This window comes from Hypoxylon fragiforme (genome assembly GCF_022984875.1).
Source record: "Hypoxylon fragiforme strain CBS 206.31 chromosome Unknown GGS25scaffold_6, whole genome shotgun sequence".
Lineage (NCBI taxonomy): Eukaryota > Fungi > Ascomycota > Sordariomycetes > Xylariales > Hypoxylaceae > Hypoxylon > Hypoxylon fragiforme.
The window spans coordinates 2,688,942-2,711,723 of record NW_026054761.1 but is presented as its reverse complement, the minus strand read 5'-3'; the positions used below and the strand labels follow the sequence as shown (position 1 = coordinate 2,711,723).

At 47.5% G+C, this 22,782-nt stretch overlaps 7 protein-coding genes across 7 annotated transcripts; 4 read left to right on the top strand and 3 right to left on the bottom strand.

Moving 5' to 3' along the window:
* Positions 1-1,728: 1,728 nt before the first annotated feature.
* GGS25DRAFT_496579 (Hamartin protein-domain-containing protein) lies at positions 1,729-5,420 on the bottom strand. Its single transcript, XM_049261536.1, has 4 exons — positions 5,183-5,420; positions 4,443-4,980; positions 2,058-4,386; positions 1,729-2,001 (listed from the first exon to the last, which is right to left on the bottom strand). Exons 1-4 carry the CDS (start codon positions 5,194-5,196, stop codon positions 1,898-1,900), a joined length of 2,985 nt encoding a protein of 994 aa, XP_049115972.1. The 5' UTR covers positions 5,197-5,420; the 3' UTR covers positions 1,729-1,897.
* A 672-nt stretch (positions 5,421-6,092) lies between these two features.
* On the top strand, positions 6,093-7,696 carry GGS25DRAFT_496576 (class I glutamine amidotransferase-like protein). The gene is made up of 3 exons (XM_049261535.1): positions 6,093-6,626; positions 6,740-7,241; positions 7,313-7,696. The coding sequence occupies exons 1-3, from the start codon at positions 6,491-6,493 to the stop codon at positions 7,545-7,547; spliced, it is 873 nt and encodes a 290-aa protein (XP_049115971.1). The 5' UTR covers positions 6,093-6,490; the 3' UTR covers positions 7,548-7,696.
* Positions 7,697-7,893: 197 nt separating this feature from the next.
* On the top strand, positions 7,894-8,937 carry GGS25DRAFT_496575 (uncharacterized protein). The gene is made up of 2 exons (XM_049261534.1): positions 7,894-8,073; positions 8,172-8,937. Exons 1-2 carry the CDS (start codon positions 8,018-8,020, stop codon positions 8,683-8,685), a joined length of 570 nt encoding a protein of 189 aa, XP_049115970.1. The 5' UTR covers positions 7,894-8,017; the 3' UTR covers positions 8,686-8,937.
* On the bottom strand, positions 8,938-10,333 carry GGS25DRAFT_496572 (MT-A70-domain-containing protein). The gene is made up of 3 exons (XM_049261533.1): positions 10,307-10,333; positions 10,160-10,225; positions 8,938-10,096 (listed from the first exon to the last, which is right to left on the bottom strand). The coding sequence occupies exon 3, from the start codon at positions 10,054-10,056 to the stop codon at positions 8,953-8,955; it is 1,104 nt and encodes a 367-aa protein (XP_049115969.1). The 5' UTR covers positions 10,057-10,096; positions 10,160-10,225; positions 10,307-10,333; the 3' UTR covers positions 8,938-8,952.
* A 1,552-nt stretch (positions 10,334-11,885) lies between these two features.
* On the top strand, positions 11,886-16,018 carry GGS25DRAFT_341074 (DUF221-domain-containing protein). Its single transcript, XM_049257961.1, has 3 exons — positions 11,886-12,030; positions 12,097-12,229; positions 12,294-16,018. Exons 1-3 carry the CDS (start codon positions 12,009-12,011, stop codon positions 15,895-15,897), a joined length of 3,759 nt encoding a protein of 1,252 aa, XP_049115968.1. The 5' UTR covers positions 11,886-12,008; the 3' UTR covers positions 15,898-16,018.
* A 1,525-nt stretch (positions 16,019-17,543) lies between these two features.
* On the top strand, positions 17,544-20,203 carry GGS25DRAFT_340977 (Nonaspanin). Its single transcript, XM_049257959.1, has 3 exons — positions 17,544-17,772; positions 17,874-19,905; positions 19,978-20,203. The coding sequence occupies exons 1-3, from the start codon at positions 17,691-17,693 to the stop codon at positions 19,994-19,996; spliced, it is 2,133 nt and encodes a 710-aa protein (XP_049115967.1). The 5' UTR covers positions 17,544-17,690; the 3' UTR covers positions 19,997-20,203.
* A 346-nt stretch (positions 20,204-20,549) lies between these two features.
* On the bottom strand, positions 20,550-21,900 carry GGS25DRAFT_523089 (HotDog domain-containing protein; the record flags this gene model as incomplete). The annotated part of the gene is made up of 3 exons (XM_049264363.1): positions 20,550-20,620; positions 20,954-21,094; positions 21,264-21,900. The coding sequence occupies 3 exons, from the start codon at positions 21,898-21,900 to the stop codon at positions 20,550-20,552; spliced, it is 849 nt and encodes a 282-aa protein (XP_049115966.1).
* Between the last annotated feature and the right edge of the window lie 882 nt (positions 21,901-22,782).

Below are 22,782 nucleotides of genomic sequence, written 5' to 3'. Positions count from 1 at the left end.
TCTGAAGGGGTGGGCCACTCAGGGCCCTTTTCCCCTGTTCCATGGATTTCAATGTTGCTCGTGAATAATACATATGTACTGCTATGTACGAAGAAAGAACTACGGCGTACCTAACCTCGTAGGTTAACCCGATAGCCCTGGAGCCTTTCCAGGAATCAACTTTGCGGCATAGTACTGCTATGGTACCAGTGTAATACCAACTACCTAAACTTCAGAGTTCAACTTGAACTTTTTGCACAGCCCTGTTTCACATTACATGTTTTTCCAAACGTGAATGTATGTTTATCTGAAGTAAACACATCCTCCTCAGTTTCACAAAATACATAGACATACATACATAAACAAGCCCAGCTGCCCAACTTAGCGATATAATGTAAAAACATGACTGGCTGAGTAGGGAAGACAAAAGATTAAAGCCATAAAAAAATTTGATAGACTTGCCCATATGACGTGCAGAAAAGAAATCTCGTATTCGACCCATAAACATCACTAAACCCCCCAATGATCTCCTTCTAGGTACCTAGATAAGACAGTACACACGGCCACTACTATACTGTGGGAAGGAAGTCTTATGTTACTTGCATGGTTGACCTGATTCGATATTAACACCAGCAGAAAGCATTCCAACCTTTCTATTGTTTATCATCACCTACTAACTCGCCAAATATTACCCAGGTACTTCAAATAAATAAATAATATACTCCTCGTGGAATTCTCATTTACTGACTTTTGAATGTAAGAGGACAGACAGACAGACAGACAGACAGACAGACAGGACATCTGGAACAAAAAAAAACAAGCCCAAGTGCATGTGTGCAAAGAACAGAGCTTGCGCGGCCCAGACGCAAAGATTTGCGGGGAGGTCCCCCTTTTCCCTGCATTGGGGGGGGGATACCTAGCTACATATGTACCTTACCTTAGGGACGTTTTGTTCCTGCATTAGAAACCAGTCTATTGGACCTGGCTGTTGACTGGCTGATACACCGGCGTGGCTGTGTCTTTGAGTGTTGTCTAGCCCCCAATAAAACTTGGTAGATTGGTAGATTGGTGGATTGATGAATGTGGTAAGACTGCAAGAGGAGATTAACGCTCATGGCCTTGTTTGTAAATATTATTGTCTACGCGTATAGATAGTAGAGCAATAGGAAGAAAAATGAGGATTAGAAATAGAGAAAGTAAATTGCACCACCAGGGAAATATGTAGTAGGCATAATGTCCTGCGCGTATGATCCGATGGACATCATCCTGTGTTCGGCTTTTACATAAATACCTCTCATGCCTATCAAGTACCCAGATGTGTAACTAGAACACTCTCAGCCCGTGTAGATTGTCAATCTACAGTAGAGTTCAAACGCCCATGACTCGTTAGTGATAGGCACGTATGTAGCTCGGATATGTTACCTAACCTAGTACATATGGTCTACACACATGCACCTACAAAAGGCTACAATATCTACTAGCAACTAGTTAGTCAAGCTAAGTATTATGTAGCTGACAGCTAGGCAATCCCGTTGACTCCAGCGCAACCTGTCAGTAGAAGTCTAACTTCTTGACTTGCTTATGGCCTAATTTTAAACTTATGACAACTTCCAGGTCTCAGTGTCCATCAACCTATAGCTAGTATACTTTGCGAAGATCCATTCTCTCCTAACTGTTGATATTCAGATCCCGGCTAAGTCCGATGACGTACAAAGCCACTTTCATTCGGGATCCTTAGAACTTTGGGAGTCAAGGGGTATCAATTTGTTCTGTTATATTATATTATAAACTAAGCCTATTGCTGTACTTGTAAGCTAACAATAGGGCCGCCTTCTACGCTGGTTAGGTGCTTGCTGAGTTTAAACCGTGGATAAAGCTCTTATGTGGCTTTATTTGCCACATCTTACACTTGTACTTACTAAACAAATCCTCTGATACCGCGCAAGCCCCCTGATTTCTTCCTTTCCTTCTCGTCTTTCCTCTCCTTCTTGTCCTTTTCTTTGCGGATATTTTGCACACCTCCTGGTGAAATTAGCACAGACTCATAGCTTGACATGAAAGAAACAAGGGGGACGCACCTCGCCCGAAGTACCGCTCCGCAGTAGGGCTACCTTTGCTTGACGAAAGCGGATCGGCAGGCAACGGCGTGGATGCCCGTCGTATCAGGCTGCTCGAGGATCCACTAATATACGGTTCAAGTGGTGGAGTAGGATTGTACGATGTCGCCTCAACCGTCTCCGTTTCTGAGAACTTGCGCCGGTGCCGGTGCCGGTGGTTCAAAGGACTGCCCGAATCGGAAGACAAGTCAGCATCGGGGTCAACCGGTGTGCGAGGCTCCGGTTTTGAGAGGCTGGAGATCGTAGATTGCAATTCCAGTATGGTTGCTTGCAGCGCTGTGTTCTTCTTGGTAAGCCCGGTGATGTGATTTTGTAACTCGGTCTGTTGAAGTCGGCTTCCTGCTAGAGCATTGTCTAGTTGCGACCTGAACTCCTCGGAGCTGCGCCCTGGGCCGTTTCTGATCGCTTCTTGGAATTTTGCTTTAAGTTCCACGATCTGTGATTGATATAGCTCGTGCACTTGTTGGATATCAGAATCGTGAGCTTTAAGCTTCATCTCAAGCATCTCTACTCGACTCTCTGCCTCTGCTGCTTGTGCCATTGAAGCTTGACGTTCTGTTTCTTTAGCTTGATAATTCCGTTCAGAACTTGTCAACCGATCGACCTCTTTCCTCAGCCTTTCTAGTTCGCCTACGTTGATCTCGACTGACTGCATATTTTGTTTCAAGCCAAGTTCCCTTACTTCAGCTTCGCAAACTAATAAGCGCAATTTCTCCGCCTCATCTTTTACCGCACTCAACTCAGTCCGTAAATTATTTCCTTCGGCGTTCCACTTCTTTTGCTCTTCACGAAGTGCTCTCAATTTTGCTGTAAGATCAGCCTCCCACTTCTTGGCGAGTGCACGGCTCTTCTCGGATTCCTTTTTGGCTTGTATCTCTGAATCCTTTGCATCTTTTAGTCGTTGCTTTAGCTGCCGATTTTGTATGATGAGATTTTGAGTATCTGCCTCGCTCGCTGCTTCTCGTACGTGCCGCCTTCGTAGTTCACCCATGTGAGTGAGGTGTTGTTGCTTCATGAATCGCTCAAACGTGAGGTCATTATATAAAAGGAGGATTTGACGTTGTAAATGAGCAATCTGAGCACTGTTGCTTTCGGTAGGTGATACTAAAGTACTGGCTTGCGGTGGATCTGGCTGCAGCTGTGATGCAGGGCGTTCTGGGTTGGAATCGTGGTGACTTAATGAAAGGGATGGGACACTGTCGTTTGCCATTGACTGATGGAGCCCAGTTTTTATGGCTTTGTTAGAATTTATTAGGTCCTGGAGCTGTGTCTGTGATCCGGATTGAACGATAGGGCGAGATAGGGTTGGGCTCTCATTACCATTCCCAGATACTCTTGGGCTCGACACATCTCGAGTAGACTGGTGGCTACTGATGGATGACTGGCGCATTATGGTCGACTGCATTCGATTACTCGTAATTGATTCGGCTAATGTTGATATTGTGTTCCGACGGTTGTCTCCTGGAAAGGGCGTGAAAGCTGATGGACCGAAAGGAAAGGAACTGCTAAGCAATGCAGATTCTTGGCCATCTTTGTCAGGTTCAGCTCTTGTAGCTTCCTCAGAAACATCAGGGGCCTCTGGGCTTAGCAATGCTTCATTCGACTGGCAGAGAGCTACGCAGTCAGCCACAACCTCAGCCGGCTCACTTTTTATCCATCTTCCAAAATCTGTCTTCTCGGAGTCAATGGTGAGGGTATAGAAGTTCTCATGCAGGAGATGGCACTGCCGGAAACGTTCAGACGCATGTCGAATTTCGGTGGGTTGAACCTCGATCTCGTCGGCGTCAGGCACCTCCGCATGTCGCAAGTATCTTTGCGGCTTTCGGATATAATCCATGAAATTAATAGGGTAGAGACCATACAAGATAGTGAAGTAGTGAAGTACATGTGGAATAACTGTGTCGTCAAAGTCCGGGGAGTATGCGAGTTTCTCCCACGCAAGGTTATTGGAAGATAATCTCCGTTCTCCGTCTATATCTGATCCTGACTGAGCAGATAGCTCTCGCACCCAAAATAGTAGTCGTGAATATATATTAAATAGCGTGGGCAGGTGAGGGACGAGCGAACTTGGCATATGGGGAAGAATCATCGTCAACGCAGTCAAAGCAAGAGACACTATTGTGGTGGATGTGTCTACCTGGAGACAACTGATCAAATTACCAAATAGGGGAGTTTGCAAAATAAGATGTAGATGTGGTGGCTGACTCTGAACAAAGATGGCCAAGAATGATAGAGCACGAGCACGGTAAGCTCCCTTGACCACGTACATATCAAGAACAGATAGGAGATCCTATACCAATTTAGCAGGCGAATCCGATCAAATTCATGAAACACATGGTGACATACCTTTGGACGCTTCTTCCCATAGTGTAATAGCGTCTTCCGCAACTGCTTCTCTTTGAAATCTGATACGGTATCAGGGATTCTTCCAACAACTTCATATTCGTCAAGCCATAGTACTAGGACGCGTTCTGCAATCTGAGGAGCGGCACCTCCAGTTGGAGAACTGGGATCATTGCCATCTTCGGCAGTGAGAACATCTAGAAGTACACCCTCAACCTCTGATGCGAGCCCCTTCTCCTGATTCAGATAGTTCAGAACTGGCAATAGCAAGTCAAACCATTGATACGTCTTGACTGGTTGTCCAATTATAGGACGCAAGTGGCGAAGGAGGGCAATGAAAGCTGTGTATCGAGATGGCTCTTGGACAATATCTTTGTGGAATATAGATAGTAGTTCCTCATTGACCTTATCGGCGACATTTTCGTCGAACTTCTCATGCTTGATAAGGTATGTATCAATGATATCAACCAGCTCAGCTGGTAGGGGAAACTTGGCTGCTGGCACGAATCCGTGGATGGCTTTCGTGAGCTCTCTAAATGTACTAAGGCGGTAATAGAAAAATTAGCGCAAGGGGTATCTTTTTGATAAGTGGAGGTGTTAGCCTTGCTACAAGGGGCAACGAGGCTGTCCTGGGCTTGCTCCTCTAAATAAAGATGAAATGGAATAAAGGGAGCGGGAGATTATATGGTGAGACATATATGTAGAGACATATATGTAGGTTAGTGAGATAAGCATCAACATACGGCACGGAAGACATGGAGGCGCTGAAGCTCGGAATAGAGCAGCTCCAGAGAGAAAGAGTCGGTCAACAAAGTATAGCCAGCCGTCGTCACGAAGAAGATTTCCCAAATAGAGAATTTGCGTGACAATAGGTGCAGGCAGAGCTCCAAGCTGCAAGTCCCACAGGAGCTTCAATCTATTCTCGAGTGACGTGCTGTGATTGGAACCTTGTAAGATTTTCTAGTTGCAGTTTGGGTTTTCTGGCCTTGCAATGTTCTGTAGTGGGGCTGCTCCAACTTATTTAAAGTTGAACCCCGCTTTGCGCTTGTTTTGACAGTGTTGGATTCACTCAAGTCATTTACCATTTACGTCAATACATGTATGTAGTTACATAGAAGATTGAACACATTGCATAGGTACATGTACCCACCTAGTAGAATATTCCAGTAATATCTTACATTTGTACCTACATATAAGTAACCTAGGCAGTTTTGAGTTCTTTGACAACATTGAACATTAACATCTAGACAGAATTAGTCTTTTTGTATAATAAAGTATGTATCATCTATCTCATATCTACTTATTACTATAGACTATGTACTACCTAGTAGTAGTACTTCGTAATATCTTATTCAAGAACCCCCCAACTTACTGCGTAAATACATAATTGAATGACTAGCGTCAAGGACTCAAGATGTGTACCGTACCCTTCTAACTTGAAACACTGTACTTTCAAACAGTGAGCGTGACCAATATTTGACCCACAAAAGGGGGCCGATCTCTTAGGTTCCGCAAGTCTAACGGCCTCAAATCTGGGGGAGGGGAATGAGATACAAGCTACTACTTAGGGCAGTGTGGGGTAGTACATGCGGTACCTTGAGTCTTAAGCTGGCCCCTCCTAAGCTGCATAGACCCTACGTAACTCTCCGGCGTGGGCAGGTATTGAAAGCTGAGAGCCCCTCAATCACTCCATTCATCAGCCCATAGGTTGAATTTCTCTCTTCCTCGTTTATTTCGTCTGGCCATTCCCCATTCAAATCTGTTCAAATCTGTTCAAATCTTTTCATCTTTCAAAGGACTCAACTGGATCTTACCTCGACGACAAAGCAATTTAAACCCTTCAAGTCCCATTCTCACACTTCAAAGTCGTTTCTTATCCTCTTGTCATCCATCTCGTACTAGGTCTTCTCTTAACCCTTGTAACACATTTCTCGCTTCTGTTCTAACTTGAGCTTACCTACCTGCCTACCTACATAAGTAGTATACAAGAAATCATACTTACTTAACTCTCCTAAACTCCCACAAACAAAGACACCAAACTACTCTCAATCATGGCACACAAAACTTCTGCGGTGGCCGATGAGCCTATCGAAGTGCTTTTTGCACTTCACCCTAAATTTGATCTGATGGACCTAGCTGGCCCATTAGAGGTCCTTGACTGGGCTCGCCATGATAAGAACGACGAGAGTATGTTTAGTTATTTTTATATGCTACCCTAAAACCCCAATGGCTTAACTTGGGCAAACCTTGGAAGCCCCGTTAGTCCCAATCTCTATACTAAAAAACGTTTCATTTTGTAGATACCAAGGCCTTCGATATCACAATTGCTGCGGCCGAGCCAAAGGTCATCTCCGATCAAGGAGTTGTCGTTGGTGCCCAGATCACTTACAAAGAAGCTCACGAACGTCTCAATGACTTTGACGTTCTTGTCATCGTTGGTGGTAATGTCGAGACCGTCTTGAAGGACAAATCCGAACCCCTTACTATTATCGAAGCCTTTGCAGAAATCCAGAGGACCGATTATACCCGAGAGCGCACAGTGCTTTCCATCTGCTCTGGGTCTCTCTTCTTGGCTGAGGCTGGCATCTTGGCCGGCTTGTCCGCCACTACCCACCCAGATTACCTGACTAAGTTTGAAAACGTGTGCAGCCAAGCAGCACAACGTGATTTGCAAGAGAGAACCGATGTTATAGAAGACACTCGATACGTCGTTAACAATCTACGCTTTGACCTTGGAGATGAGGATGAGAACCCATACATTCGTCGCAAGTCGGATGCTGGAAGACGACCATCTGCTGCACGGTATGTATATAATATCCAATATCAAACCTCGACACAATATAGCTTCGCGTAGTTGCTAATTAGTTATACAGAAAGGGAAGCATCTCATTCAAGGGCTCCAACGGTCGTCGTGAGTCAATTGCTCGCCGCGCCGCGATGCGTCTTGGGGGGCTTCGGGTGATTACGAGTGGGGGAATATCTGCTGGCCTAGATGCAACATTGTATCTGGTCAGCATCCTGGTCGATGAGGACGTCGCTAATGAGGTGGCACGACGCATGCAGCACGAGTGGATCAAGGGCACTATCGTTGATGGCCTCGATGTTTAGAAGGCAAAAAACCTGCTTGCTCTAAACAATGCCAAATGTGGGCAGATATTTCGGGCTGCTATCATGTATGAAAATAAAAAGGGAAAATATCCGGGGCGGAAGAAGCCCTGAGACAGTTAAATGTGAATCAAAATAAAATCATTATCTTACGTTGTTGTCGTACGTGCGAATAAATCGAACGTGCATTTTGTGTGGCCTAATTGAAGCTAAAATACCTACCTAGCACTAGGTACCCTGGAAGTGGCCGAGGGGCAGCTACAGATGTACCAACGTATCGTTAGATTTGAGCTCGATGGACCCACACTAGGTACATAGGCCATGCTACCTAGTATTAAAATCGGAATTTTCATATACCGATCATTAGCGGCTATCTGCAGAAGTGGGACTCGATCGAATTGAATTATTCAAAGTTGAAGCAAAAAAGCATGTGCTGAATTCTGAACCTTGAAATCTTGAATTTCAAATTCACAATGGCGGCAGCGGCAGCAGCAAGAACCTTCCGAAAAGGAACGAAGCAAGTCTATTTGTATGCATCCTCTTACCAATTCATCGCATCGTTCTTTTTTTCTCTCTGCTTGTCTGTCTATGTGCCTGAGCTAACTCCTTCCGAACCGTTTCAAACAGACCCGACCACTGCATCACGCTCCTGCGCCCGCCGGAGAAGCAGCCAGCAACGTTCGCGACGTTCCGGGTGCCGCTGACCTTCAACAAGCTGGACATGCGCGACTACCTCTTGCACGCGTACTCGGTGCCGACGCTGGGGGTGCGGTCGCAGCTGACGCAGCGGCGGCCCGAGCGCTCCAAGGTGCACCACCGCATCTACCGCCCGCCGCCCATCAAGACGATGACGGTCGAGCTGCTGCAGCCCTTCGCGTGGCCCGCCGAGCCCGACGACAAGTCCGCCTGGAACCCGCCCCACCTCGAGCGCCGCAAGCGCGAGTCCGAGAAGCAGGAGAAGTGGCAGAAGGACGCCCAGACCAAGGGCACGTTCCCGCTGCGCGACGAGATCGGCGCGACGCCCGCGAGGAAGGAGCTGAGGAGGGAGGCGCAGAGGCTGTTGACGGTGGGGAGGTGGGAGAATGAGAAGACGCTGGATCCGAAGTTCAGTAAGGATAAGAAGAGCAGGCGGGAGAAATGAGGGGGGTGCTGGACGGAGTAAAAGCGATATTTTATCGTGGGGATGGAAGTCGAGTAAACGTAGTCAAGATACGTTAAGAATATCTCTTTAAGACGTGTTAAGAGGTTTTTGATACGTGACTGGAATTGGGCGATGGTTATGCGTACGACTGTGGGTTTTCGTCACGAAAGGCTACGTCCATATCCACCTACTTGTATAGTATGCGTGGTAAAGTAAGAGCCAATATAGAAGCTCAAGTGGCATTTTATATATATCACTTATACGATGCTATATGCCCTCCTCTATATTATCTAACGCGTCCACCCAATGATGCTTCTGCTGGAAATAGAGAACTTCATTCCCCCAGCTCCACCAGCCTGCAGTCAGATTCCTCGCAAACACCTCCAGTCCGCTGTAGTTTTGCGGCAGCACGCCTTCAAACAAAGGCTTTAGATTCGGTTTCCTGGAGTGGACATCTGGAACCCCCATGATCACCTTAGTCGGGATCGACACCTTAGCTGTGCTGCCTCTTCGCCTAGCAATCAGCAGCCGCTCGTATGGCTTCCTAAACCGCGATTCTATGTCGAAGACTGGGTCACCGAAATTGGTGATCTTCAACCAGACGATTTCTCCGATAAGCTCAACGCCCCATTCGGAGAAGACGCCCCCGGGCGAGGTGAGGAGATCGGTTATGGCCGCCCGGTTAGTAACCCAAATCGTCACCAGACCGTCCGGCTTCAGGTGCGAGGCAATGGGTATCTGGGCCAGGAGATCTCGGGCCCCGTGCATGGTGTAGACGGTTGCGTAGCTGTTCTTCTTCCGCTTCACGGAGCGGCTGGGCCATGGTGGATCTAGGACTATTAGGTCAAACGTGGGCGCATTTGCTAGAAAAGCCGCGCGTTGAGCTTGTATAGTTCCTTGGAGATAGTGCGATTGGGCTGGTATGAACGGTTCCGAAACTATTTCTTCGGTGGTTTCGGATTTTTGAGGGGCTTTCTTCCTCTTCAGCGTGGCTGTGAGATGCGGATGCGACTCATCGCTGCTGACTTTGTCGTATTCTCGCGATATACGTGGTAGACACCAGGGCCCTTCATAATTCTGTTTGGCCTCTCGATGTGCGGCCTTTACGGTTTCTAGGGTCATCAGCTCGGCTATAGCCGCCGAAGGTGATGTTAGTTGGCCCGTGTCCGTGTTCTTGGGCTCCGGGATCGCCCATGGTGTTGGCACTGGGGTGCATGAGATGATATGTCTCTCAATGGGCTGCCCACGTGACACTTGAGCTTCCTCGATAGAGCGCGGAATGTCTATCAAGACGATGGATTTATCTGGACTCTCGAACAGCACACATGATGACTTGTTGTATTGGTGGCGCAGAGCAGCTTCTTCGGGCATGATTTTCTAAGTGCCCACCCCTTTGCCCCTTTAAATCTGACTATTTACAAAAGGTGAGGATACGACGATCAAGTGCGCTAGTGCCTGATACATAGGTACCTACTTACAGTACCATCACAAGCCACTTGGGCACATGTGCCATTGTTGGTATTCCGATTGAATCTAATACCTAGGTAGTCTTAGTAGTGATTGGAGAGACAAAGCTACTAGGTATGTAGGTTAGTTGAGAATCTTGAGATGTTTTACTTACTATTCTAGGTAACTACCTAGTATTAGGGGAGGGTGGTTAGGCCTAATGACCTATGACGCAATATGGATATATCTTTCGAATTCCAAGTTCAAGATTGTGTTTATTGCACCAAGTTTTTACAAGCCAAGATTTCTTGATTTATGAAAAACTTATTCGTCTTCTTACATGGTACTACATGCCATGTGTATTCCTGGGCTTCTAACCTAGACTCTAGTAGTACTGTAGTAGACTGCCTAGGCTGCTAGAGTGCCTACAAAACAGTAGGTTAGGTCAGTATTAGGACAGTTACCAAAAAAACCGACCTGGACCGGGCTCGCAAGCGGGATAGTTACTTAGCTCATACCATAGTAATGTACATACTACATATAAGCTTGCTCCACAAAGAGTCTAATTAGACCCAACCGGCACCGGCACCGTTTAAACCTTGGTGTATAAAAAATTGAGATCAAAGTAACTAAATTGAGTTTGTCCTAGAGTGTTGACAGGTATGTAGACCGTTACACCGTTAGACAGTCAGCTGTCGTTTCATCAAAGACAGACTTAACTTAACTGACTGGGTTAACGATGAGTTGTCGAATAGCTTAGGTTACATACCTAGGATATACATACCTAGCAAATACCTATTTATGTATTGTACCTATTGATAGTAGTTAGTTAATCTGCATGTAAGAATAAAAGAGCAACAAATGATGTTTTATCATTATGCATGAACCTGGGCATCGAAAAAGGAAAAGGGAGCAGCCGCGCGTGAATCAGATCCAATCACACAGCTGGTGCAGCTGGTGTAACTTCTGGATTGTTGAAGACAATACGCCGTAAGTAGTACCCTAACCTAGGCGTGAAGCATTATCGGTACTACGGCAGTCTGGGCAGTCCGCGCAGTCCAATGAGATCCAATTGCATCAAATTAGGAGAACCCAAGTGGGCCCCTTCAGGGGATCTGGCTTGGCAACCATACGCAAAACTGGCGCCTCTGACATCAGTGTTTTTTCCTAAAGCAATCAAATGCCTGCAAGAATTGGATGATGAAAGGGAAAGTGCCAAGTGGGAGGACAAGACTGTTGAGTAATATGAGTATTGATGTACATGAATGCAATGTACATAATGTACTGTACACAGGGGTAAGTGTACTTCTTATCAGGTAATAATTACCGCAATTCCGCAAGTATACGATGTATTCTCCTGATGTACTTCTTCATCGCATTTCTCTCCATCGAAATATTTATTGTGGACTTGACGCATCGTGCACATACAACTAACCGGCCCAGGCCTCCAGTCACAGTCGATACAGCTTCTTCTAAATTCAACTCTAACCGCCCGTTTTCCGATTTTCGTTTTCCGTCCTCCTCCTTTGCCCTGTACCTCCAAGTTCTTGGGGCTATCGACCCTCGTCTTCGACCATGCCTCAGGTACTTCTCCTTGAATCACCTATCACAAGTTCATTTCTTCATATGAGTGTTACGTTTCTTCCTTTCGCCTTCGCATTGAAACATTGGTAGCATATTGGTAGCATTTTCCCACCTATGCCACCACTATCATCATTGACCTCACAACTCTGCGTTATTCCCAGTTTTGCTCTCTATTTCCTCCCCATTCTAGTCTAGTCCTTCCAGTGTCCTGCGATCTCAGCACTGCGACGGCACATCATATTACCTACCTAGACAGGTACTAGGTCGGGTGCCGACCACGGGCTTAGAGCAAGATGTCGGACTCTAGCACTGGCAGTAAGTAGCTCCAAGTTTTTTCAACAGAAGTTTTTACAGTGCATTTTGCTAATATATGTTATCCAGACACTAGTTATGGCCAGCGCAATCAAGGCATCACCCTGATAGCTTTCGTCACTGCCCTGAATGTCTCGTTGATAGTTTTCGGCGTCCAGACAGGGTTATTCTTATTATTAAGAAACAAATTATCTAGGATATTGTATGGAACGCACCACCTAGCGCAACATGTGTTGACTTGATGCTAACAACTGTTGGATCATTAGCAAGCCTAAAACATATCTCGTACCCGAACGCGAAAGAACTGAACCTCCTCCGAGCAGTCCATGGGGCTTAGTTATTAGTCTACTTCGGTTCCGGGATCGCGAGATTATCAAGAAATGCGGGTTGGATGCCTACTTCTTCCTCCGTTACCTACAGACTTTACTCGTCATCTTTATACCTATGGCCATTATCATAATCCCGATATTGGTCCCAGTCAACTACATCGGTGGAATCAGCCAGAACTTTTCGGCGAATGATACGAATACCACTAGCACCCTCAACTCAACTGATCCACAGGGTGTGGACTACACAGACCCAGATTATGTGAAGTCCAATATCACTGGCCTCGATACCCTGGCTTGGGGTAATGTGAGGAAGGATCAGACTAATAGGTATTGGGCGCATCTTGTTCTGGCTGTAATGGTCATCATTTGGGTCTGTGGTGTCTTCTTTTTTGAGCTACGAGTTTATATCAAGGTGCGCCAGGACTGGTTGACCACCGCGGAACATCGTCTGCGAGCCTCCGCGACGACTGTGCTCGTTAGCGGCATTCCCGACAAATGGCTTAGTGAAGAAGCCCTAAAGGGGCTTTTTGACGTGTTTCCAGGAGGGCTTCGAAACGTATGGCTGACACGAGATTTAACACATCTCTTGGAGAAAATATCTAAACGTGACGAAATTCATAAACAGCTAGAAGAAGCCCAGACAGAACTCATTATCATGGCCAAGAAGGAACAGCTAAAGAAACGAGAGATTGATGAAAAACAAGCGCGGAAGGCCTCTAGATCCCATCGCCCCACCAAGGTGGAGAGATTAGAACGCCAAAAGAGGGAAGATGACGCAGCAAAGTTGCAAGCTGAAGGGGGCCAAGGTGTAAGCAGCGGCGACCGACATGAAGTACCACACGACGTAGATGACGCCCAGGCCGAGGTTGTAGCCGAGACTCGACGCGATAGTGACAGGCCAAACACGACGCATGGCAAATTCACAACCGGGTTGTCCAAATTAACAGAAGGGCTTGGGAAGGGCGTCGATGTGGGAAGGAAGACTAAGCAAGAGATATTCGGAGGAGCTAGAAACATTACCCACGGTATCGACAATCGCATAGAGACGACGAATGGCTTCGTGGCAATAGGGCAGCCACAGGCCCGATCGCCTACTCCAACTAGTCGTGGTCATGTTCAGCTGCCGAATGAGAGCGACTTGCCTCGGCCCTCAACTCAGGGTTCGAGCCAGGGCCTAAGTGCCGAGGGGCGGGTAATGGGGGTCCCCGTATCCCACGCGCGCCATTCCCATGCCGGCTCCGGCGTTTCGCAAGACTCAATGCTTAAGAAGGAGGGATTCGAGTTACGGCCTCTTGGCAATACAGTTCGAAGACCTACGAATCTGGATCAGATAGACTATATCGAAGCGCCGCGATGGTATCAATTCTGGAAGCCCCCAGAGGGTGGCTATGCCTCACCCGTTCCACAGGGCTTCGAAGGCGACTCTTTCCCATTCAAGAAGGAGAAGACGGCTTGGGAGACGATCAAGTCATGCATTCCGTTTTTGGGTGGCGCAGAGCCGGATCCAGTGGAATACCCTAAGGCCTGGGATGAGAAATGGAAAGACGATCGTGAAAGTGGAGCGGAATGGGAGAAATGGGTGAGGAAGTCGAGGCGACCAACTCATCGCCTGGCGATCTTTGAATGGACACCATCGTGGCTACCCGGACTTCCGCTTCTTAACAAGAAGGTTGATACTATTTACTGGTGCAGACAAGAATTGGCACGGCTCAACGCGGAAATTGAGACTGACCAGAAGAATCCGGAGCGTTACCCACTCATGAAGTCGGCATTCATCCAATTCAACCATCAAGTCGCTGCCCACATGGCCTGTCAGAGTGTCACCCATCACGTTCCTAGGCATATGGCCCCCCGTACCGTGGAAATCTCCCCGGATGATGTGTTGTGGGAAAATATGGCGATCAGTTGGTGGTCTGAGTGGCTTCGAACTGCTGCGGCCGTGGCTCTTGTGGCCGGCATGATAATACTATGGGCCTTCCCAGTTGCCTTCACGTCGTCGGTCTCTCAAGTTAGCACATTGACAGATAATATCCCTTGGCTGCTGTTCATCGACCAAAACAAGACAATCCACAACGTAGTGTCTGGTGTTGCCGGTGTTCTACCGACTATCCTGCTTGCCCTGCTCCTGATACTGGTTCCGATCTTTATGAGCATCCTTGCTGGCTTTACGGGAGCCAAGACAGGGGCTCAGAGAACAGAAGTGGTCCAAAAATACTATTTCGCGTTTCTCTTCGTCCAAGTCTTTTTGGTTGTGTCCTTAGCTACGGGTGTGCTTCAGACTCTAGAAAGTCTCGCAAACAACCCAACCGGCATTGCAGATCTTCTGGCAGAGAATTTACCCAAGGCAGCTAATTACTTCTTCTCTTACATGATACTTCAAGCTCTCAGTGCGAGTTCAGGTACCTTGTTGCAAATCGCAGCTCTTCTCAACTGGTATATCTTCGCGAAGATCATGAACAAGACGGCGCGAAATAAATGGTCCACTAACACAAGCCTACCCGAGGTGAACTGGGGAACTGCATTTCCGGTCTATACCAACTTTGCCTGTATTGCGTTAATTTACTCAGTCGTTGCTCCCATCATCTCGCTTTTCGCCATCATTACTTTCAGTCTCCTTTGGATGGCGAACAGGTATAGCATGCTATATGTAAACCGCTTCACCAACGATACTGGTGGTGTTCTTTACCCGCGAGCCATCAACCAAACGTTCACGGGACTTTACGTGATGGAACTCTGCCTCATCGGCTTGTTTTTCCTTGTCCGGGACGAAATGGGAGACGTAGCATGTGCGCCACAAGCTATTATCATGATTGTCGCCATCTTTCTCACGGGTATATATCAAATCTTACTCAACAGGTCCTTTGGGCCATTATTCCGATATTTGCCTATCACTTTCGAAGATGAGGCGGTTCTTCGAGACGAGGCATTCCAGCGTGCCCAGGATCGCCGTCTAGGTCTTATTGATGACGATTACTATCAACATGACGCATGCGATAAAAAAGAATCACCTAGTCATCACGGTGAAAGCTCCCCCACATCTACCGACGGTGCCGACGAAAAGACTGTGCGTAGTAACAGACTCACGAGTTTCATGCCGGTCAAGGGTATTGTGTACGCAGGCAACTGGGCGGCCCGGGGAGGCAAGAATACTTATGACCGTACGTTTGGCAAGGCGGAGAGGGGCCTCAAAAATGTGGCCAAGTACCGCGAGGATCGTCGAAAGAAGGACCTGGAAGCGCAGAGAGCTATTGGCGATGCCCTATACGGGGGTTTCCACGACGAAATCGAAGACCTTACGCCGGAAGAAAGAGATGTGCTCGTTAGGCGTGCATTTATGCATTCTGCCTTGCGTGCGAGACGACCAACGGTCTGGATCCCCCGCGACGATTTAGGGGTCAGTGACGATGAAATCAGACGAACAAACGAATTCAGCGAACATATTTGGATTTCCAACGAAGGCACGGCACTGGACAGCAAGGTGCGGGTGGTATACGGCCGGGCACCTCCCGACTTCTCGGAGTTGGATATCATCAAGCTTTAGGAGACGCGCGAAAGACAATGTACATTTAGAAGAAATATGATGGAATGACCAAGATAGATTCATTGCATAGCATAGCAGGCGGGCAAAGCATAGCCCACGTCACGTACTTACTTACCTACCTATTTACCTAGGTACCTACCTAACCAGTAACTAATTATCTGCACTTACAAATTCGATAGACACATAGGCTCTTTGAAATATGAAATCTGCCTAAGCTTATTGGCCTGACATGAAGTAAACTTTTAGTAAGCGGCCTCTTTTAAGTAGGCCACATACCCAAATGTATTTGTGATTTGGTTAGGTAGGTGGGATGGTCTGATGAATATGCACATAGATAGATGATCACATATGGATACATTATTGGTCATGCGGTACGATGAAAAAAATAAAAATAAACAATCAAGGGCGGGAGAGGAGTTGTGGATTTCCAGATGCATATGTACCTGGGCGTGGAGGAGGATGTTGGACATGGGGTATTGTGGTGCTGTGGTGTCTGTGGTGTAATAAACTAAAGCAGCAAATAAGTTGTACATTGCATCCAGTTAAGTTTATTTCAACATTTAAGGATACGGGATTGTTTATGCGCGTTCCGTACATAATGTAACCGAGATGTAGTTATTCGATGTTGATGTGTGTATTTCAATGTTATATATTCAATGTTATATATATCGGTGTATACCTACACTAGGTATTAGGTATATATGTACGCCACCTTGGCTTACACACTACTAGGTATGTAGGTAAGGGCATAGTTACCTTCTAACGGTCCTAACCATGTAGGTTAGGGAGTTATCGAAGGTTGCGGAGCCACCCGAAAAGAAAAGTCCACCTATCTTGGTTGGGTTTTTTCCACTCGGTTTTTTCCAAATTCCAATATGGCAACTGGATGGTAAGTGGAAGGGCAAGCACGACAAGCGATAGAACGACAGGGGTCCAGGAATCTGCCAAGAAAAATATCTAGCGCAATCGGGTGATAGGGACATCTGGACCTCGTAAAAGATAGAATACCTACCTAGGGTACAAGGTAAGGTAGTTAAAAGTAGCCAGGGTGATCCCATCCCGTTCCTCTTTTCCCGCCATTTCCTTCTCTTTATATTCAAATGTTCTCTTATGTTCCCATCCAGTTGGCGTCTTGAATACCTGGAATACCTGGAATACCTGGTAAGTACCTAACCTAGGTAATAATACATAATACTAGTAATAATCCTTTCAATTGATGTTCTTTGCTTCCACATGCACTTTTTCGACTCCTACTTTACTTAACCCTACTCTACCACTAGTAGTCCTCTACTTCTACTCTACAGACAATAAACGGCGACGCGTGTTGGCACTCTATTGTTCCAGTCCCGTAGGATCAGCCCTAACATCCCAAAACACTATCACAAGATCACAAGATCAACGTCAGCATTGGAATTTAGCTAAAGATCATCCCCTTCTAAATTTTTGGGTCTACTTTGGGTACTGGTACTACGTACCAATTACACTCGTTTATCTTTGACCTTGATCCTTCCATTGCTTCCCAGTGGCGCGGTACGAAACAACATCAGCGGCAGCCTAGAGGATTGATTCAACGACAGCCCTTCATTAGGTACGATACAAATAGCAATTTATATCCATCTGTAGGCGCTTAACAAGTCGCAAGTCCTATAAAGACAAAACTCACCCGGCCGAATCTTCCTCGGTGTGAAGTGGATCTAGGCGAAAGCCAGAACCTCGACGTCAAATAGACAGACCCACTGCGTTTGATGTATCTCGAGTCGCATTCACGATAGGGGGATATACATACTTGCAAGATGGGCAAAACTTTGAGGAATAGTCTGAAATGGCTACTCTCCTCTTTAGTAATATCTCAGGCGCATGCCTTCTATATACCGGGTAAGCCGAGCTCATGCGCAACCTACCAGCCTCCCTGCCTAGGTCTACACCGAACGGGCCCATTTGAAGTCGCAATGTCTAACGCGGTGATGCAAACACAGGCTGGTCAGTAAAGAGTTACAAGGAAAACGAACATATTCCTTTACTCGTCAATAAAGTATATTCCGATAACACGCAACTGCAATATGCGTACTACGACCTTCCTTTCGTCTGCCCGCCCACGGGAAAAAGTCACGGTCCCGGCTTACTTAGCGGACAGAGTATTTCTCTCAATCTTGGAGAGGTTCTCCGCGGCGACCGAATCATGACTTCAGATATCGATCTAACTATGGGACAAGATACGGGGTGTCAATTTCTGTGCAACCAGGAGGTTACCAGGCGGGATTTAAAGCGAGCCAAGGAGTTGGTCAAGGAAGGGTATGTGGTGGAATGGATCGTTGATAACCTCCCAGGTGCCACCAGCTTTGTGACAGTTGATAAAACGCGCAAGTACTACGCTGCCGGTTTTAAGCTTGGCTTCACCGATTACTCGGCGAGCACTGGAAGACCACGGTACTTCCTTAACAACCACCATACCATCGTCATTCGATATCGCACCGCACCAGGACGAGCTGGCGAGAAAGGAGGCAAGGTAGTCGTTGGCTTCGAGGTCTATACCAAGAGCGTCGGTCCGAGTGTCAAGCGCGATAATGGCTGCCCTGCCGACCTTCACGATGTGGAAGATCACTTCGAGCTGCATATGCCACCAAACAAGACGGTCGAGGCGCAGTCGAAGTATGCCTATTCATCCTACCACCCAGAAGTCATGGAAGAGGGGGACGATAACGACACTATTACCATCCCATATTCTTACTCTGTCTATTTTCGCGAGGACGAGTCAATTGAATGGGGTCGCCGTTGGGATTTGTATTTCGTCAACTCAGAGGAAGGTTCCAGGATTCACTGGCTAGCCATTGTCAACTCCCTGATCATATGTGGCCTTCTCACTGGCATCGTCCTCATGATCTTGGCTAAGACCATCCGGTCCGACATCAAGGGATATAAGGAAGGTTCTGTTGAGGATGGCAAACTGCGAACCAAGCGCAAGACCAAGTCAGAGAAACTCGGTTTCGGACTTCTGGAGAAGGAAGGTGATGGAGATAAGGAGGCCGATGCTTCTTCCGACGATGAGGCTCTGGAGGACGTCACGGGATGGAAACTGCTTCATGCGGATGTCTTTAGGAAGCCTGAATACGGCTACTTGCTTGCGCCTCTGGTCGGGTCGGGCATGCAATTCCTCTTCATGGCCGTTGGCTTGATCGTGCTAAGCGCTATTGGCATCTTAAATCCTAGCTTCCGAGGCGGCTTCATCAGTTCCGCTGTAGGTCTTTTCGTCTTCGCGGGCGTCTTTTCCGGCTACTTCTCCGCCAGAGTTTACAAGACGTTTGACGGAAAAGACTTTGGAGTGAACGCGCTAGTCACAGCATGTCTCTTCCCTGGGCTTCTCTTTGGTCTAGTGTTCATATTGAACCTTTTCGTCTGGGCGCAAGCGTCTAGCACCGCCATTCCTTTTGGGACTTTGATTGCTATTGTCCTTTTATGGCTCTGCATTCAAGTCCCGCTAGTCTACCTCGGCTCTTGGTACGGATTTACGCGCACCGGCGCCTGGGAACACCCCACGAAGACGGCCAGCATCCCGCGACAGATCCCGCACCAGGCGTGGTACGCCAAGAACATGCAGTCGATCCTGCTAGCGGGCCTTGTGCCCTTCGCCGTCATCTTCATCGAGCTGCTCTTCGTGTTCCAGTCGCTGTGGCAGGACAAGAGCGGATACTACTACATGTTCGGGTTCCTGTCGGTCGTGTCGCTCATCCTGATGCTCACGATCGCCGAGGTGACGGTGGTCACGATCTACGTGCAACTGTGCGCAGAGAACTACCACTGGTGGTGGCAGTCGTTCCTCGTCGGCGGCGGCTCCGCCGTCTGGGTCTTCTTGTACTGCGTCTGGTACTACTTCGTCAACCTCCACATCTCGGGCTTCGTCAGCTCGCTGCTGTTCTTTGTGTACAGCTTCATGGCGTGCTGCGTGTATGGCCTGCTCACGGGGACGGTGGGCTTCTTGACGGCGTATGCGTTTGTGAGGAGGATATATGGGTGAGTTTCTTTCTCCCCCCCCCCACCCTTGATTCTTGGGGTTATGTTCTAGTGCTAATTTGTGTTTAACAGGGCTATTAAAGCAGACTAGATAATTTCTTCTCTTTTTGTTTATACCTACTTACCTAACTAAGTGCCTGCCTATATGGGGGTATTTATGAGGTTATTCAATAATGTAGGTAGAAACGCTAATCAAACGAACGACCGAACGCGATCACGTAATTATGAGTTGGATATAATATATTTTATATATTTCTTTTTATATGCTTTGGCTACGTAACTCTGTGGATGTGATGTAGATGTGTAAATGTGGCAGCCCACGTAATCCGATGGGTACGGTACGGCCGTTTCAGTAATTTTATATATTTGGTAGGTATGTAACTATAATTCTATTATGATATAGGTATGAATTAAACAAGAATGAGGTTTGTTTTCTGTGACTTTTTTTTTTGCCGCTGCTATGTAGGTACCTATTCAACGTAGATGTCTAGGTTAACCTAATATGCATATGCTTGTTGGGGGAAGAGGAATAAAAGGGGGGACATGGTGTGTGTACCTAGGGACCTTGAAGAACTAAACACACACACACACACACACACAAAGAGAGAAGGAAGGGGAGACAAAGTGAGAGAGCAAACATGCGCTCATAGCTGGCTGTGCCCGATATTCCGGTTCATGCGGAGCCAGATGCCGTCGCCTTCGGCCATGAGTTTTCCTGTATGGCTGTTAGTACTGTTTTTTCTTCACTTCCTTTTTTTTCTTTTTTCCTAGGGGGAGGGGGGGGGGTTCTTGGCTTTCCCCCCTTTTCCTTCGTGCCTTGTGCTCTCTCTCTAGCTCTCTCTCCTCTCCGTTTTTTTTATAAAAAAAAAAGGGGGGGGGGAAGGTTTACTAAGAAGTAAAATAAGGGGCAGCACGAATAACAAACTCCCCCCCCCCCCCCAAAAAAAAAAGAACGCAAAATAATAGGTAAGAAACTAGGTTAGGGAGGAGATGATGCGAAGAAAAAAAAAAAAAAGAAAAAAAAAAAAGAAAAGAAAAGACAACTCACCATGCCGATCCTCCACGGTGCCCCGGACATAGATCTTGCGGCCGTCCTTGCGCACGACGCGGCCGCGCACGACGACGATCTGCGGCGTCTTGACCGCGCGCAGGAAGCTGGTCGTGAAGCGCACCGTGTAGGTGCCGTGGGCTGTTTGTGTTTGTGGTTTTTTTGTCAGCTGGGTTTTCTTTCCTCGGGCTTTACTTTTTTTTTTTTTTTGTGGCTTGTTTCTCTTTCTGTTCGCTACTGAAGAGGGGGAGGGGAGGGGGATTGTGTAGATATAGATATGAAAAAAAAGGGGGGGGAGGAGGAAACATACAAGACTGCAGGTTCGCCGCCGTCCCCATCACCTCGTCCATCAGCACCCCGAACAGCCCGCCGTGCATCGTCCCCACGTAGCTCGTGCAGTCCGGCCCCAGGTCCACCAGCGCGTTGAACAGCAGGAACGGGTTCCGCGGGTCCTCGCCGCAGGCCTTGCCGCCGCCGCTGAGGAGGGCTGTGGAGGCTGATATTGGGGGGTTGTTGTCGTTGTTACTGTTGTCATTATTCTTGGTTTTCTCTGTTGCGGTGGTTGTCGTGGTTGTCGTGGTGGTGGTTTTGGAAGCGGGCATGGATGTGACTGTGGATGTTGAGGAAGACGAGGTTGAGGGGGGAGGTGGAAGGGGTGAGGGCTTGACAGCTCGGTAGTACGTCACGCATGCCCGGACCGTAGTCGCGCTGTTCATCGTCTTCCGCACGAAGCTCGCCTCGCCGTTGGGCAGCGGCCGGCGGTCCGAGGGCGAGACATTGAGGTTTGCCGGGTCTTGAAGTTGCGCGGCGCACCAGGGGATCGCGTTGAAGTGGGCCAGGGGGTCGGCGATGAATTGGTTGTGTGCGGTGGGTGGGTTTGGTGGTGTTATGTTGTCGTTGCTGTCGTTGACGCTGCTGCTGGTTGCGGTGGTAGTGGAGGACGACATCGTGGGCGGTTATATGGTGTGTAGGGTATCGTGGAGGTTACTTCAAACTGGTTGAGGCTTGATATATTGAGATTAAGGTGAGTGTTGAAGAGTAGGTGAGTAGGTCAGTAAGAAAGTAAATACAAGAGAGAGTCAGTACAATGGTGGAGATTCACTCCAGCTTCCACAGATTACATAGGACAGTCAACAGACGCGTATCCAACTTGTTCCAGACGAACGAGACCCCAACTGGATATGTACCCAATTACATTAAATCCGGGGAGAGACACTACCTACATGCATCTAGTTGCCCCGTCTCGCCTCTTCCAAGGTCGTAAAGCGGATTTCCTACATAACCTAACAGCCATTGGCTAATCACATTCAAGTATTACCTACTACCTCTTTTCCTTTTCAGCTTAATAGGGGGTGGGTGGGCAACGGATTCCTCGGGGATGACATCAGTGAGACAGGCCTATCTATTCTAACTAACCTAGGCACCGACCTAACAGAAAGCTCTCTCAATAACCAACCAACGCTGAGCGTAGCTGAGACAACGGAGCTACAGTGGGAGTATCTCATTTGGCGATATATACACTGCACAGGTACCTACTTACCTAGTTAGTGTAAATGGGTGGCTTCGAACTACATACGGCGTGCCGTTCTATCGAACAAGTTAGAAGGAAAAAAATAAAAATAAGAGACGCGGACGATCGGTCCGTCATTAGCTTCGCTTGTTGTGTAGATTAGCGACAATGGCGCTTTTAAGGGACGCCACTACTACGTTAAGGAAACGCCCATTGCCTTGATTTTTCTTTCCTTTTTTTTTTTTTTTTGGCTGCAGTCAGAACTTAGAAGCTTCAAATAAAGTAGCTGAGGTTTGGGGATTGAATACCTACATAGGTA